The sequence below is a fragment of the Sus scrofa genome, chromosome 13 (assembly GCF_054392235.1).
Source record: "Sus scrofa isolate SSC_HxYL_T2T_F1_AM1 chromosome 13, Sscrofa_HxYL_maternal_Yorkshire_Landrace_v2.0, whole genome shotgun sequence".
NCBI classification, from domain to species: Eukaryota; Metazoa; Chordata; class Mammalia; order Artiodactyla; family Suidae; genus Sus; species Sus scrofa.
Window position 1 is genome coordinate 109,826,152 of NC_139395.1, and position 12,452 is coordinate 109,838,603.

Consider the following 12,452-nt stretch of genomic DNA (forward strand, 5'->3'; position numbering starts at 1 on the left):
GTAGATAGCACTAGACTCATTAGGCTGGATGAGAGGTCAATTACAAAAGTAGGTGTTAGCCTTCCCCTCAGATAACTTGCCACCTAACTGTACTATGTACTAGGAATTTTCTCTGTCTTACCTGCTTTAAATTCTTACAGAAATTGGAGTTCCCATCGTGGCTCAGTGGTTAACAAATCCAACTAGGAACCATGGGGTTGTGGGTTCCATCCCTGGCCTCACTCAGTGGGTTAAGGATCCAGCATTACTGTAAGCTGTGGAGTAGGCTGGGTGGCTATAGCTCCGATTAGACCCCTAGCCTAGGAACCCCCATATATATATACCTCGGGTGCGGCCCTAGAAAAGACACCCCCCCAAAAAAAAATTCTTGCAGAAATCATCATGCTTTTTTTTTCCTCCTGTCTGAATTTTAATTGGGACATTGAATGGTCATAAGTGGAAAACAGAGTATTTCAGAGATAAACTGGAAATGACTATATTCAAGAAAGTCATTGTAATATGAAATAGCCACAGACACAGTTGAGCTGATCATTAGCCATAGAAGGAAAGAGTCTGTAAATAGTGCATATGTGGTTTGGCAGTTATCAAAATATAAAGACATTAAAAAAATTTATTTTTATTGTTTTGCTTTTTTTAGGGCCACACCCACAGCACATGGAGGTTCCCAGGCCAGGGATCAAATCAGAGCTACAGCTAGCGACCTACACCACAGCTCAGAGCAATGCCAGATCCTTAACCCACTTGAGCAAGGCCAAGGATGGGACCCGCCACCTCATGGTTCCTACTTGGATTTGTTTCCGTTGCACCACAACGGGAACTCCCTTGAAGAATTTTGTATTTGGCACTGCAGCCAAATCTTAGTAATTGTTACTAAATGTTACTGAATATACTGAAAATCTCTTATATTTCTCTTTTCTTCTTTATATGACAATATAAATATAAAACAAATATAGATTAGAACTTAAACATAATTATGTTGTACCCATCCCATATTTCTTTTCTTTTTTTCTTTTTTGTCTTTTTTAGGGCCACACCTATGGCATATGGGAGTTCCCAGACGTAGGGGTCAAATTGGAACTGTAGCTGCCGGCCTATGCCACAGCCACAGCAGTGCAGGATCCCAAGCTGCATCACTGACCTACACCACAGCTCATGGCAACACTGGATCCCTAACCCACTGAGTGAGGCCAGGGATCGAACCTGAGTCCTCATGGCTACTAGTCAGCTTCATTACTGCTGAGCCATGACAGGAACTCCCCGTATTTCTTTTTCCCTTATATATAGTTATATTTTTCTAAAGAATTACTGGTCTAACATAACCATCAAAAATTAAATCTGCAGGCTACAACTAAATCTGAAGATCGAAACGATCCAATGCTTCTTTATAACAAAATGACTTTAGCCCAGATCCAAAATAACTTTTCTCTAGAGATCAATGGGAAGGTAAGTAGCAAGTTTTATGTCCTCTCTTACTGTGACATGTCCAAAATTATAACATTGGAATGCAGTTTGTTAAAATTCAATGATTTCTTATTTATTGAAGTAAATTCAACATCAAAATGAATTTAGGTGACACCAACCCTTTGACTTCATGAAAGGACTTAAAAAAAACTATTTGAAATCATTATATTTATATTTGGGTAGAGTGAATTTCAAAGGTGAAAGTCCTTTCAAGGCAGCTATGCAATAATATTAGAAACTATCATTGGAAAGGGGTTTGGAAACATTAAAAGCAAAAATCCTCTGAAAGACCATTATATAGCCGTTAACTTAGGCAGTCAGATTTCTTTTTAACTCTGAAAAAGTGTAATTTATTCATAGAACTTGCCATGTTCTCATCAAAGCCATCTCTGGAGGTATTCAGAGCAATAATGGAGAAATAGAACACAAGAAATATATCTATAGGTTTCACTTATAAGCATAAATTGACATTTTTTTTTTTGCTTAGTTGCAATTTCTTAGCTAGTATCTAAAATAATCTCCGTTAAAGCTTTGCATGTATTCTTGTGTATTAGTTGATCTACACAATCAGGAAATGAAGTAACATTCATGGGAAAATTACAAGCCACCACATTAAGTGATTGAATTCTCTGGCACTGATTGCAGTAAAAAAGGACTTTTTAAGGGCATAACCTATTGAGTTAAGAATTTCTTACACAGAACTCTTTAATATAATAAGTGTTTGATAAATACATTTTGAAAGAGTGGTCTGGACCATCAAGGGAAATAAAAGTTCATAGCATCTCATACTCAGTAAGTGATCAGTTTATTTATATACTTATACGTGTGTGTGTGTGTATACATGTATGTGTATATGTATATATATATATATAAAATCATAGTGCCTAAGATATTGCTAATTTTAAATATTCACAAACATTGAAATGTGGAATTTCTGCAAGATTTGCATAATGTTCACGTCTGATGTTTTTTCTTAAATCCATTGGCGGTTGAATAACCACAATTACCATTTAAAGAATAATAGATAAGATTCCATCTTTTGGCAACTCCAAACCCAGCTTTTGAAGTATGAAAACTGCATACCTATCGACTCGATATTGATAGCTTAGAATGCATTTTGTTTGTCTTCATTGGACCTTCCATATTGTATCTCTCCATTACTGTTATCTGCCAGGGCATTGGTGTGCTTTCATTTATGGCATGATTTCCACTGAGATGTATTACTGTGTTCACATGGATTACTTATTAATATCCACTTTTAAGAGGTAAACATTTTATAGCCATTTAAATTTTTGGACAAACCTAGGAAACAGCTAAATTTCCTTTTCTTTCTTTTTATATTGGTTAGAGCAAGAATGTGACATTGAGCCTAATTTCTGGCATATGTTCACTACACTTAAAGGCTCTGCTTTTGTACTTAAGCGGTTGGTTTAGTTCTGCTATTTAAATAATTATGCTGCAGGACTAATTTTCATTCAAAAACTGATTGAAACAATTAAATAAAAATCCCAAACAAATATCAGACAGACTATTGTGATAAATATGTAGTGATGCAACTGACACTGCAACCATGTCTGATCCTGTAGCCATAATTGAGTCTTCGAACCAAGAAGAGAACTCCATAATTACTGAATGTTCTGTGCTTGCTTTTTTCCAGTCATTCAGCTGGTCAAATTTCACAAATGAAATCATGTCAACTGTGAATATTAATATTCCAAATGAGGAAGATGTGGTTGTTTATGCTCCAGAATATTTAACCAAACTTAAGCTCATTCTTACCAAATATTCTGCCAGGTAGGTATGTCAGTGTGACCATGTCCCAAAGTTTACATTTAATATCACTCTTCAGAAGCTTTGCAGCCTCATCTTTTCTGTTGCTGGGTGGTGGGTTTTTTTATACAGAGATCTTCAAAATTTAATGTCCTGGCGGTTCATAATGGATCTTGTAAGCAGCCTCAGCCGAACCTACAAGGAGTCCAGAAATGCCTTCCGCAAGGTGAAGAAAAAATCTCTCTTTTCTTAAGACTTAAAGCATAAAGAGATCCATGGTTATGAAGGCTTGCCATGTACATTGCTAGAATGTGGTAAACTTTGCCAAGAGACAAAATTCCAAATGTTGGTTATTTTGCCTGTGGGTAAGCCATGTTGCCTAGGAAAGCCAGTTTTTCTGTGCTCTTCCATGCTATGACTGTCTGCCCTGGCACTATGATTGAATTACCCTGGAAGGAGATGCTGTTGGTTATTTGAGCAGTTCATGAAAGAATGCTGGCTTGCTTTTTTACGTGTATTCAAAGTAATTTCAAGGTTATCTATCTCGATTAATTGGATTTTCTGGTGCTCATAGCACACTAGACATGTAGACAGATGGACTGCATGGATGTAGACAGCCCACTGAGAATACCCCTACCTAGAGATAACCTTATGGCCTTTTATTAGCTATAACTACATTATTGAGACAATCATCATTTTAAGTTCTATCGTGAAGGGAGAGGGAAGAAGGAGTTGAGGAAGGGGAAAAATCTCGCAAAGGTTTGGTTGGTGTCATGGAAAGGAAATAACTCTGATTGATTGAAATTTTTAGTTTTTACCCTTTAAAAGAAAATGTAGACATGTTTTTAAAATTAAAGAATGTGAAAATGGTGTTTTGCTAAATTTCCCTTACATAAGTGAATCCCTATATTGGTACTTAAATTTGTACAATGCAGTTCTTCTAAGTACTGAAATGAAAGTTCAGCAAAAACATTAAAAAACAAGGATGTGTTTTCTTGTATACTAGATCTCTCCCCGTTACATTTATTGAACATTAGTTTATGTTTATGCAGTGGCAATAGTGTTGTTTTGTTTATTTGGGGTTTTTTTTTTGGGGGGGTTGTTTTGTTTTATTTTGTTGTTTTGTTTTTTTTTCCCTAAAGCTGTTTAGAAGCATATTAAGTTGTAATAGCCAAAAATTCTACTAGGACATGCTACTGAAAATATACCTTATTTCCAGATCATAAATAAGTAGTTATTCAATTGGAATACATTTAATCCTATGCAAGGACATCATGACATGTGAAGAGAAGCCATGAATATTGCAAGAACTTAGGAGCATAGAGAATTAGAGTCCTATGAAATTTGTGTTCTTACCACACTTCAGTCGTCTATGCCCGGTCAAATGCCTTTTCCTTTTTCTCTCCCATAGGCTCTTTATGGCACAACATCAGAAACAGCGACATGGAGACGTTGTGCAAACTATGTCAATGGGAATATGGAAAATGCTGTGGGAAGGCTTTATGTGGAAGCGGCATTTCCTGGAGACAGTAAACATGTGGTAATGTTTTGAGCACAATACTCTATTTGTTTGCATTGATGGGCAATTACAGTAGTCTATAATTTATCTAAAATTTTATTAATTGGCATAGAACTTCTAAATCACAATTTGCCATTATTTCCCAATAAATTTCATCCTCCCCTCCTCAAGGGTCTAATTATGTTTCTGATCTTAATATTGTTTAACCGAAAACCAAATGTCCATTTTCCAGAAGCAGTGTATTCACAATACCTAGTCACATGTTCTAATGTTATAGTAATTTATGAACTCTTCTATTAGCAAAACTGGCTACAAATTAGTATCTTCTTAAAACTCAGAAAGTAAACCAGGGTTTATTTGAAGTGTAATACATGTACTTTATTTTTTATTGCTACTGAGATGAAGACAAGGGAACTTAAAGTCAGGGTGAAAGAATCTATTAAAATGCTACTTTATGCTCAGCTAAATTGCTAATAGTAATGGCTGCTAATATTTTATGTTAGTTCTTCTTTTGTAATAATGGAAACCATTACATTCTAAAGATGATTTTTATTAATGTTGTACATTAAGACCTATTTAATCATTAGTGTTGATAGTAAGAGTGTTGCTTTAAAATATAATTATCCACGTACATCTGGTTGAATCAACAATTTGTCCATAAATTTATATTTATTAACATAGTCATTGACCCACATAAAGACAGCTTATAACTTTTTTTAATTTGTGTTACAAAAAATTAATTAATGGCCTCAATTTGACTTCTGTTCTCTTGGTTTAAGGTTGAGGATTTGATTGCCCAGATCCGGGAAGTTTTTATTCAGACTTTAGATGACCTTAGTTGGATGGATGTTGAAACAAAAAAGAAAGCTGAAGAAAAGGTAAAAACATAGGCAGGTCTAACTATCAAAGAAAAATCTCTTTATAAGAAAAGATCAACTTTTAAGATATTTGAAGAAAAATATAGTAATCAAGGATTGCATAAAATAAAAGCAAGCTCCTTCAAGATGTAATGTTTCCAGGAATAGTTTTCATGGATGAAGTTTTTTTTCTATTATTTTCATCTTTTATTATCTTTTTGTAACTAGTTCCTACTCTCCATGTTCTGCTTAAAACTTTGAAAGATCTCCAGTTTTTCTTTTTTTTCTTTCCAAAGGAAGTCTTCAGAAAACAAGAGGAAACTCTTGTGTGAACAAGAAAGCATTAAAAGATATTTTCAGCAGTTCATATTTTTCCTCCTTTTATGAAATGTGTTTAAAAGACCTCTACCAATGTCTAAAAATATCCCCTCAATTTTAATGTAAATTTCCAACTAAAAATTTTTAAACATGTGCTATTTAGTTTTTTTATTTGACCTAGGAAAAAAAGTAGTAAATTTCTATTCAAGTAAATGTAAGGTAGTGCATTATTTGAGTACCATAAAGTGTCCTACAGTTAGAGGAATGTTGAAAGAGCTTTTTATAACTATTCTTATTTACTCCTATTGTGCACCTTTTATTAGGACTTTTAATATCTTGCATTAGAATAAAAGTGAGATGTTTAAGGAAATCTCAGATTTAAATTTACTGTGATCATTGTCTTAAAGGAACATGTCCAGTGTAAACTGTATGTTCTTTAAGAGCAATATTCACATGCAACCAGATTTTTCCTCTGTAGTTAGATTAGCAAGATTAGAGAACTTGTTATAGAAAGAGTCCACAAATCTATTGTAATGAGAGAATCAAGATGGAGTCTGGTTCTGTTTCAGGATTAAATCACATGGAAACACTATCTTTTGGTTATCACAGAACCCTAAGTGGGTTAGGTCTAGAATTTGGAACATCGGTATAGCTATCTTTCCAATACTCTGACGAGGTCCTCAGAAGTTCAGGCTGGATTTGCTCCTTTCATTTACTAGCTATCATGACATGGTTCTGTTTAATATAGCCAATTAGACTGCTCTAGATCATCACTTCCCAAGTGGTGTCATGAAACACTGGAAATGCTAGTTGCTCAATGCAAGAGTCCCATGGTCTAAAGAGTTTAGGAAACATTTCCTACAAGATGGCTTCCTTGATCCCACCCTCTAGGATCATGCATCACAACTGAGAATTAATACTCCTTTTATTGCCTACTGTTGACCTTTAGAGTAAAGTAAACTGTTCATGGGCAGAAGTTTTTGCCTAGCATTGTATCTTCTGCTCCTTACAAAGTACCTGGCTTAGTGTAGACCCTTGAACACACCGAATGAATAAAAAGACAAATTAACTCATCCTTTTAGACACTTAAAATTGCCTAATTTTCGACTCTAAGAAGTTCTTCATTGAAGAAGCCTGCTTAATGTTTTTGCCACAGTATTTACCCAAAATATTTGACAAAAAAAAATGTCCTTTTCCTTCTAACACCTTTGAGGGAGAAATGTCTTCTAGAAAATAAAGTACCATTGAGAGAGGGCGATTTGTAATGGGCTGATGGCATGTAAAGAAAATGGGCTTGGCCTAACTGACTTAGTGACACATCTCTCTGATCCATTGGGGAAATCTTGGGCTAATGAAACAGATTTGTAACAAAACCACATCCATTTGATGGCAACCCACATAACTCAGAGATTCAGGCTTAACACTCCATGAAAATTTTAAATTAAAGTTTTTAAGAGCAGTGTGATATAAAATCAAAAATCAAATATCTTTGAGAAAAATGATAGAAATAATGGAGTTCCCATTGTGGCTCAGTAGGTTAAGAAGCTGATATAGTGTTTGTGAGGATATGAGTTTGATCCCTGGCCTCACTCACTGGCTTAAGGATCCAGCATTGCCACCAGCTGCAGCATATGTCGAAGATGCAGCTCGCATCCAACTTTGCTGTGGCTATGATGTAGACTTCAGCTGCAGCTCTGATTCAACCCCTAGCCCAGGAACTTCCATGTGCTGCAGGTGCAGCCATAAAAAGAAAGAGAGGGGAAAAAAAATAACAAATAATAGAAATTCTCTGGTGGCTCAGTAGGTTAAGGATCTGGCATTGTCACTGCTGTGGCTCTGGTCACTACCGTGCTATGGGTTTGATCCTTGACCTGGGAATTTCCAAGTGCCCTAGCTGTGGGGGGGGGAGAAGGAAAGAAACAGCTGGTAGTGAATAAGTGGCAATAATGAAATAGTAAAAATAAGTAAACAATTTAAAAATAATAAAAATATAAATAGTAGTAAGCAAGCAGTCAATATGAGATGGTATAACAAGGAAGACCCTGTTTTTTACTCATTTAACTAATGTCATTCCTTTATCTGTGGGAAGATAGGCACACTGGCTTTGGAGACCAAAGAGAACATAAAAACTCCAGGAACCAACATTCAAGAAGAATGTTAGCACTACCTGTAAGCCCACATCTGTTTTCTCAGCCAGATCAGTGAAGTGGAAAGATAATTATAAGCTGCTAGAATGGAAATTCTAAATATTACCCCTCCTGTAAAATTGAAGACAGTAGCCTTTCAGAGAAAAAGTTCACAAAAGTACAATACCTATGGAACAATGACTTGTCAGTTTTCATTTCGGTTTTCCTGGGAAAGCTGCAGCCTATGAGAATAGTATATTTGAAGCTAAATTTCAGAACTATTGTTTATTTTGAACCCCAGGAAGAAGCTGTTGCAAAGGTCTCTGTTTAAGTGCTGTCACATATTCTTTGTGTAAACAGTGTGGGTCAAGTTATTCAATTGCCAGTCAAGGGAAAATTATAATGTTTGTATTTGAAAGTTCATAATCATCTTTACATTCAATATTATAATTTTCACAGGCCCTAGCAATTAAAGAAAGAATCGGCTATCCCGATGACATTATTTCAAACGACAACAAACTGAATAATGAATACCTTGAGGTAAGTATCTATAAAGACTCCACTGATGGCACCTAGGGCTGGTGGCAATGTCATTTCTAGCTATGGGGGGTCAGAAATTACATGAAATCGCCTACACCCAGAGTTCTTATTATACAAAGCCTTTAACACTGAAGCCAGAACTATGTTTGTTTTAGTTTTAGCCTTTTGTTTCATGGGCCTGATCTGTATTTGGTTTTTGTTATTTGGGTTTCCATATATTCCATTTTAAAAGTAGTGAGAAAACTGGTGTTTATTTAAAGAGCTTCAAGATGTAGACATTTAAGTGATGAGCAAGCTCCTTATCTCATCTTCTACAGGCTTGAAAAGTCAATTCTTAAGGTTTCCTTCCACTTTCTAATTATTCTTCTAGATAAACCAGGTAATGCCTTCTTTATTTGAAAAAAAAAACCTACTATTTGAGAACAGGAAATTATTTTATTCCCCTTTGGTAATGTAACAGTGAAAAGAAAACAAGAGTTCATTGAAGTCACTACAGTGTTGATTTCAGACTCAGCTGAGGGTCCTTTTACCTTGAGGTCACCACAACTACTTGAAACCCTGGTGACAAGGTGATTCTTGTCTACGTCTGAGGATGACAGCAATTGCTAATCTGTTGATACCACCTAACATAGGAGTTTGTAAGGCACAGTGTCCTCTCTTCTTTTTACATTTGTAGAAAAGCTTGACTTTTTAAAAAATGAGCTGGCTGTAGCCTACGAGTCCCTGGGGCCCTTGTGGCAGGAGTCTAGTGGCTAAGCACAGAGTTTCCCAGCTGAACTCACCACTTGCCAACCAGCTCAGAGTATAAACTCAAAGTCAGACTCCTAGGGTTCAAATCTCAGCACCATCACTTATTAACTTGGGCAAGTGACTGAATTGTCTGTGCTTCCAGTTCCTCAACTTTAAAGTGGAGATAACAGGCCATCTTTATAAGATGATTATGAGGATTAAAAGAATGTGATTTTATCAAGGGCTTAGAGCAGTGCCTGGCACATAGTAGGTACTAAAAAAAATGTTAAAAAGAGATGCCAAAAAAATGTGTTATTATCTCATCTGTCATTGTAAGGATTAATATCAATAGCAAAGCTTGTCTGACACTGGTTTCATTTGATGAATTATGAAAGAACTGTAAAGTGGTGGGTGATTCAGCCAGAGCGGCAGCGACCTATAATATAGAACTAGGCTAATTGGAACTTAATTTTTCTTTGGTAAGTTTTAATGCATTCTATTTAATTAAGTGATAGCATTTAAGAAAATATCTCCTACATTACTTAGCAAAGACTTTGAAGATACCGATTTTAATATTTTTCCTCCAAATCTTTTATATTAATATAGTTGAGCTACAAGGAAGATGAATACTTTGAGAACATAATTCAAAACTTGAAGTTCAACCAAAATAAACAACTAAAGAAACTTCGAGAAAAGGTGGACAAGGATGAGTATGTATATTCCATTTTTCTAATATGTTCATTCAGAAGAGGGCCTTTGTTCGATTAAAGAACCTGACTTAGAACAATGTTAAAAGATGTAAAGTCCTCTATTTACTGAATACTTCTAAGAGCATTTAAGACTATACTAAAGTAGATTCAGTGATTTAACCAAAATTTAAATTTTTGTCATTAGTGTTTCTGCAGACTCCTTTGGGTTTTTCTTATATTACTGCCCGTTCGTCTGCTTTGTGGAAAAGGCTCTTAAGAAGCCCATTGCCTAAGTAACTCATAGCTGCTTCAAACCTGCTCTGAGGCTGTGTTTACTGTACTCAGAGTTATTGTGTGACCTCAGCCCAACCTGTTTTTTGTTTGTTTGTGTGTTTGTTTTCTTCTTTTTAGGGCTGCACCCACGGCATATGGAGGTTCCCAGGCTAGGGGTCCAATTGGAGCTACAGCTGCCGGCCTACACCACAGCCACAGCAATGCCAGATCTGAGCTGCGTCTGCAACCTACACCACAGCTCATGGCAATGCCAGATCCTTAATCCACTGAGCGAGGCCAGGGATCCTGCCACCTCATGGTTCCTAGTTGGATTTGTTCCGCTGCACCACGACGGGAACTCCCCAACCTGTTTTTTATCAGTCAATCATCCTGAAACTCCAGCCTCTTCCTGGATTGTCCATGGAACACCTCTCAACCTGATGGTAGTCAAGTATGAGATACCAGGAATCAGTCTCACTCATAGCCTTCAAAGGCTCTAAATCTCAGCTTACTAGTGGCATTAATACTTCATAGCAACTAAGTACCAGTTTAATGTTTATTTTTCAGTTAAATGGATGTGTCCAACATATTTATGAAAATAAGTGTTTGTACACTTAAATCCCTTGAACTGCTTGTGTAGACTTTTTCTGACTAGGCTTTCAGCTCCTGGAGAACAGGGGACCAGTCCTGAACACATGGAGGTTTTCAGTTAAAACTGAATTAATGAATGAGTGAGCAAATGAGAAGTAAATATATTAACTGGATTTTGGTGGTAACTAATACAGTAACATGCTAGTGAGGTGCTGCATTCATTTATTCTTTCATTAATTCATTCATTAAGCTAGTATTTTGAAATACTGACCAAGTCCAGATGTCATTGGCAACTGGGAGAATCAAAGGTGAACTTTGATTATATTGTATTATATTACAGCAGCATAGGGGGGAAAGACATGTTACAATAAACTGTATCACTAGGAGGGAAATGTGCCATCAGGAGAGAAATGTGCCAAGAAAGGCACAAAGTGCAGGAGGACTATTTGATGACGAGGCTGTTCTCTTCTCGGTCTACCAAGTACAAGTTGAACAAAATTCCTAATATGGAAATGCAAATACATTTGAATCCAGATACAACATTTTGAACCCTTCAGGTACCTTGAAAAAGACTGATTTCTTTTGCTGACCTCTGGGTTAACACTGGAGCAAATGTTATGTTGCCCAGTGCTAAAAATGGGACAGCAAATGTCAGAGAATGTTTAGTTTCCCAGGTGGGAAAGAAATTTGGAGAATGGGTACATGCGGTTTGTGTTAGAATCAGTTGTCAAATCCTACCTCTAGAAACTAACAGAAATTCATCAAAAAGAATGCCCTATGGGTACATTTATAATCTGAGAAGCTTCTTACAAGTCTGAATATTTTTATTTATTTAAAAATACTTGAGTTGCTTTTAGTGATTTTTAGGACTGCATAAAAAGTCTACATATAAATATCATCAAATATTCTTTCTGAAAATAGCTAATATAACCTGAACCCACCTAACACCAGAAGATATCTTAATAATTTAAGAAATATTTGTTGAATTATATCTTGATGTTTCCTTTGTAAGTTAATGTAGTCCCAGTTCCACAATCATTTTGTAAGATAGTGGGCAGTTTTCATTCCTTTTCATTTGTGTTGATTTTCTCTTAAGTCCTTTTCTCTTTACCATAGATAATCAAAAGCAAAAATTGTGTGTAATATTTTAATGAATGTTTGCCTAATAGAATGCATAGCTCAGTGATACTTTTTGGATCCTTTCCATGAGCTTCTGACAGGAGCAATGTGACTATAATGTCTTCTCTGCTGTACCAGGCTAGTTTTTCTTCCTTCCCCAGCTTCTGTCTGTGTGTTGAGTACAAGGTTCAAAACTCTAATTCAGGGGAGAATTAGATATCATACTCATTCCCCAACTCCACCACCCTAGATTGTGATGTAATTGCCTGTATGTGGGACCTAGGTCTTCCTATCCTATTTTTATTTTATGGCCTCACCCACAGCATATGGAAGTTCCCAGGCCAGGATTTGAATCAAAGCTGCAACAGCAGCCTGTGCCACAACTGTGGCAATGCTGGATCCTTTAACCCACTGCACTAGACTAAAGATTGAACCTGTGCCTCTACAGAGAACTGAGCCA

The 12,452-nt window shown here is 36.2% G+C and overlaps 1 protein-coding gene across 13 annotated transcripts in view; it reads left to right on the forward strand.

Annotated features, from left to right (window-relative positions):
* MME (membrane metalloendopeptidase) overlaps positions 1-12,452 on the forward strand; it is a 104,972-nt gene that overhangs the window by 58,580 nt on the left and 33,940 nt on the right. For all 13 annotated transcript variants that reach the window (NM_001444848.1, XM_021069693.2, XM_084986761.1 and 10 more), the window contains 7 exon segments: positions 1,342-1,443; positions 3,119-3,255; positions 3,364-3,457; positions 4,643-4,771; positions 5,530-5,628; positions 8,511-8,591; positions 9,927-10,030. In NM_001444848.1, the coding sequence (NP_001431777.1) occupies positions 1,342-1,443; positions 3,119-3,255; positions 3,364-3,457; positions 4,643-4,771; positions 5,530-5,628; positions 8,511-8,591; positions 9,927-10,030 (746 nt within the window).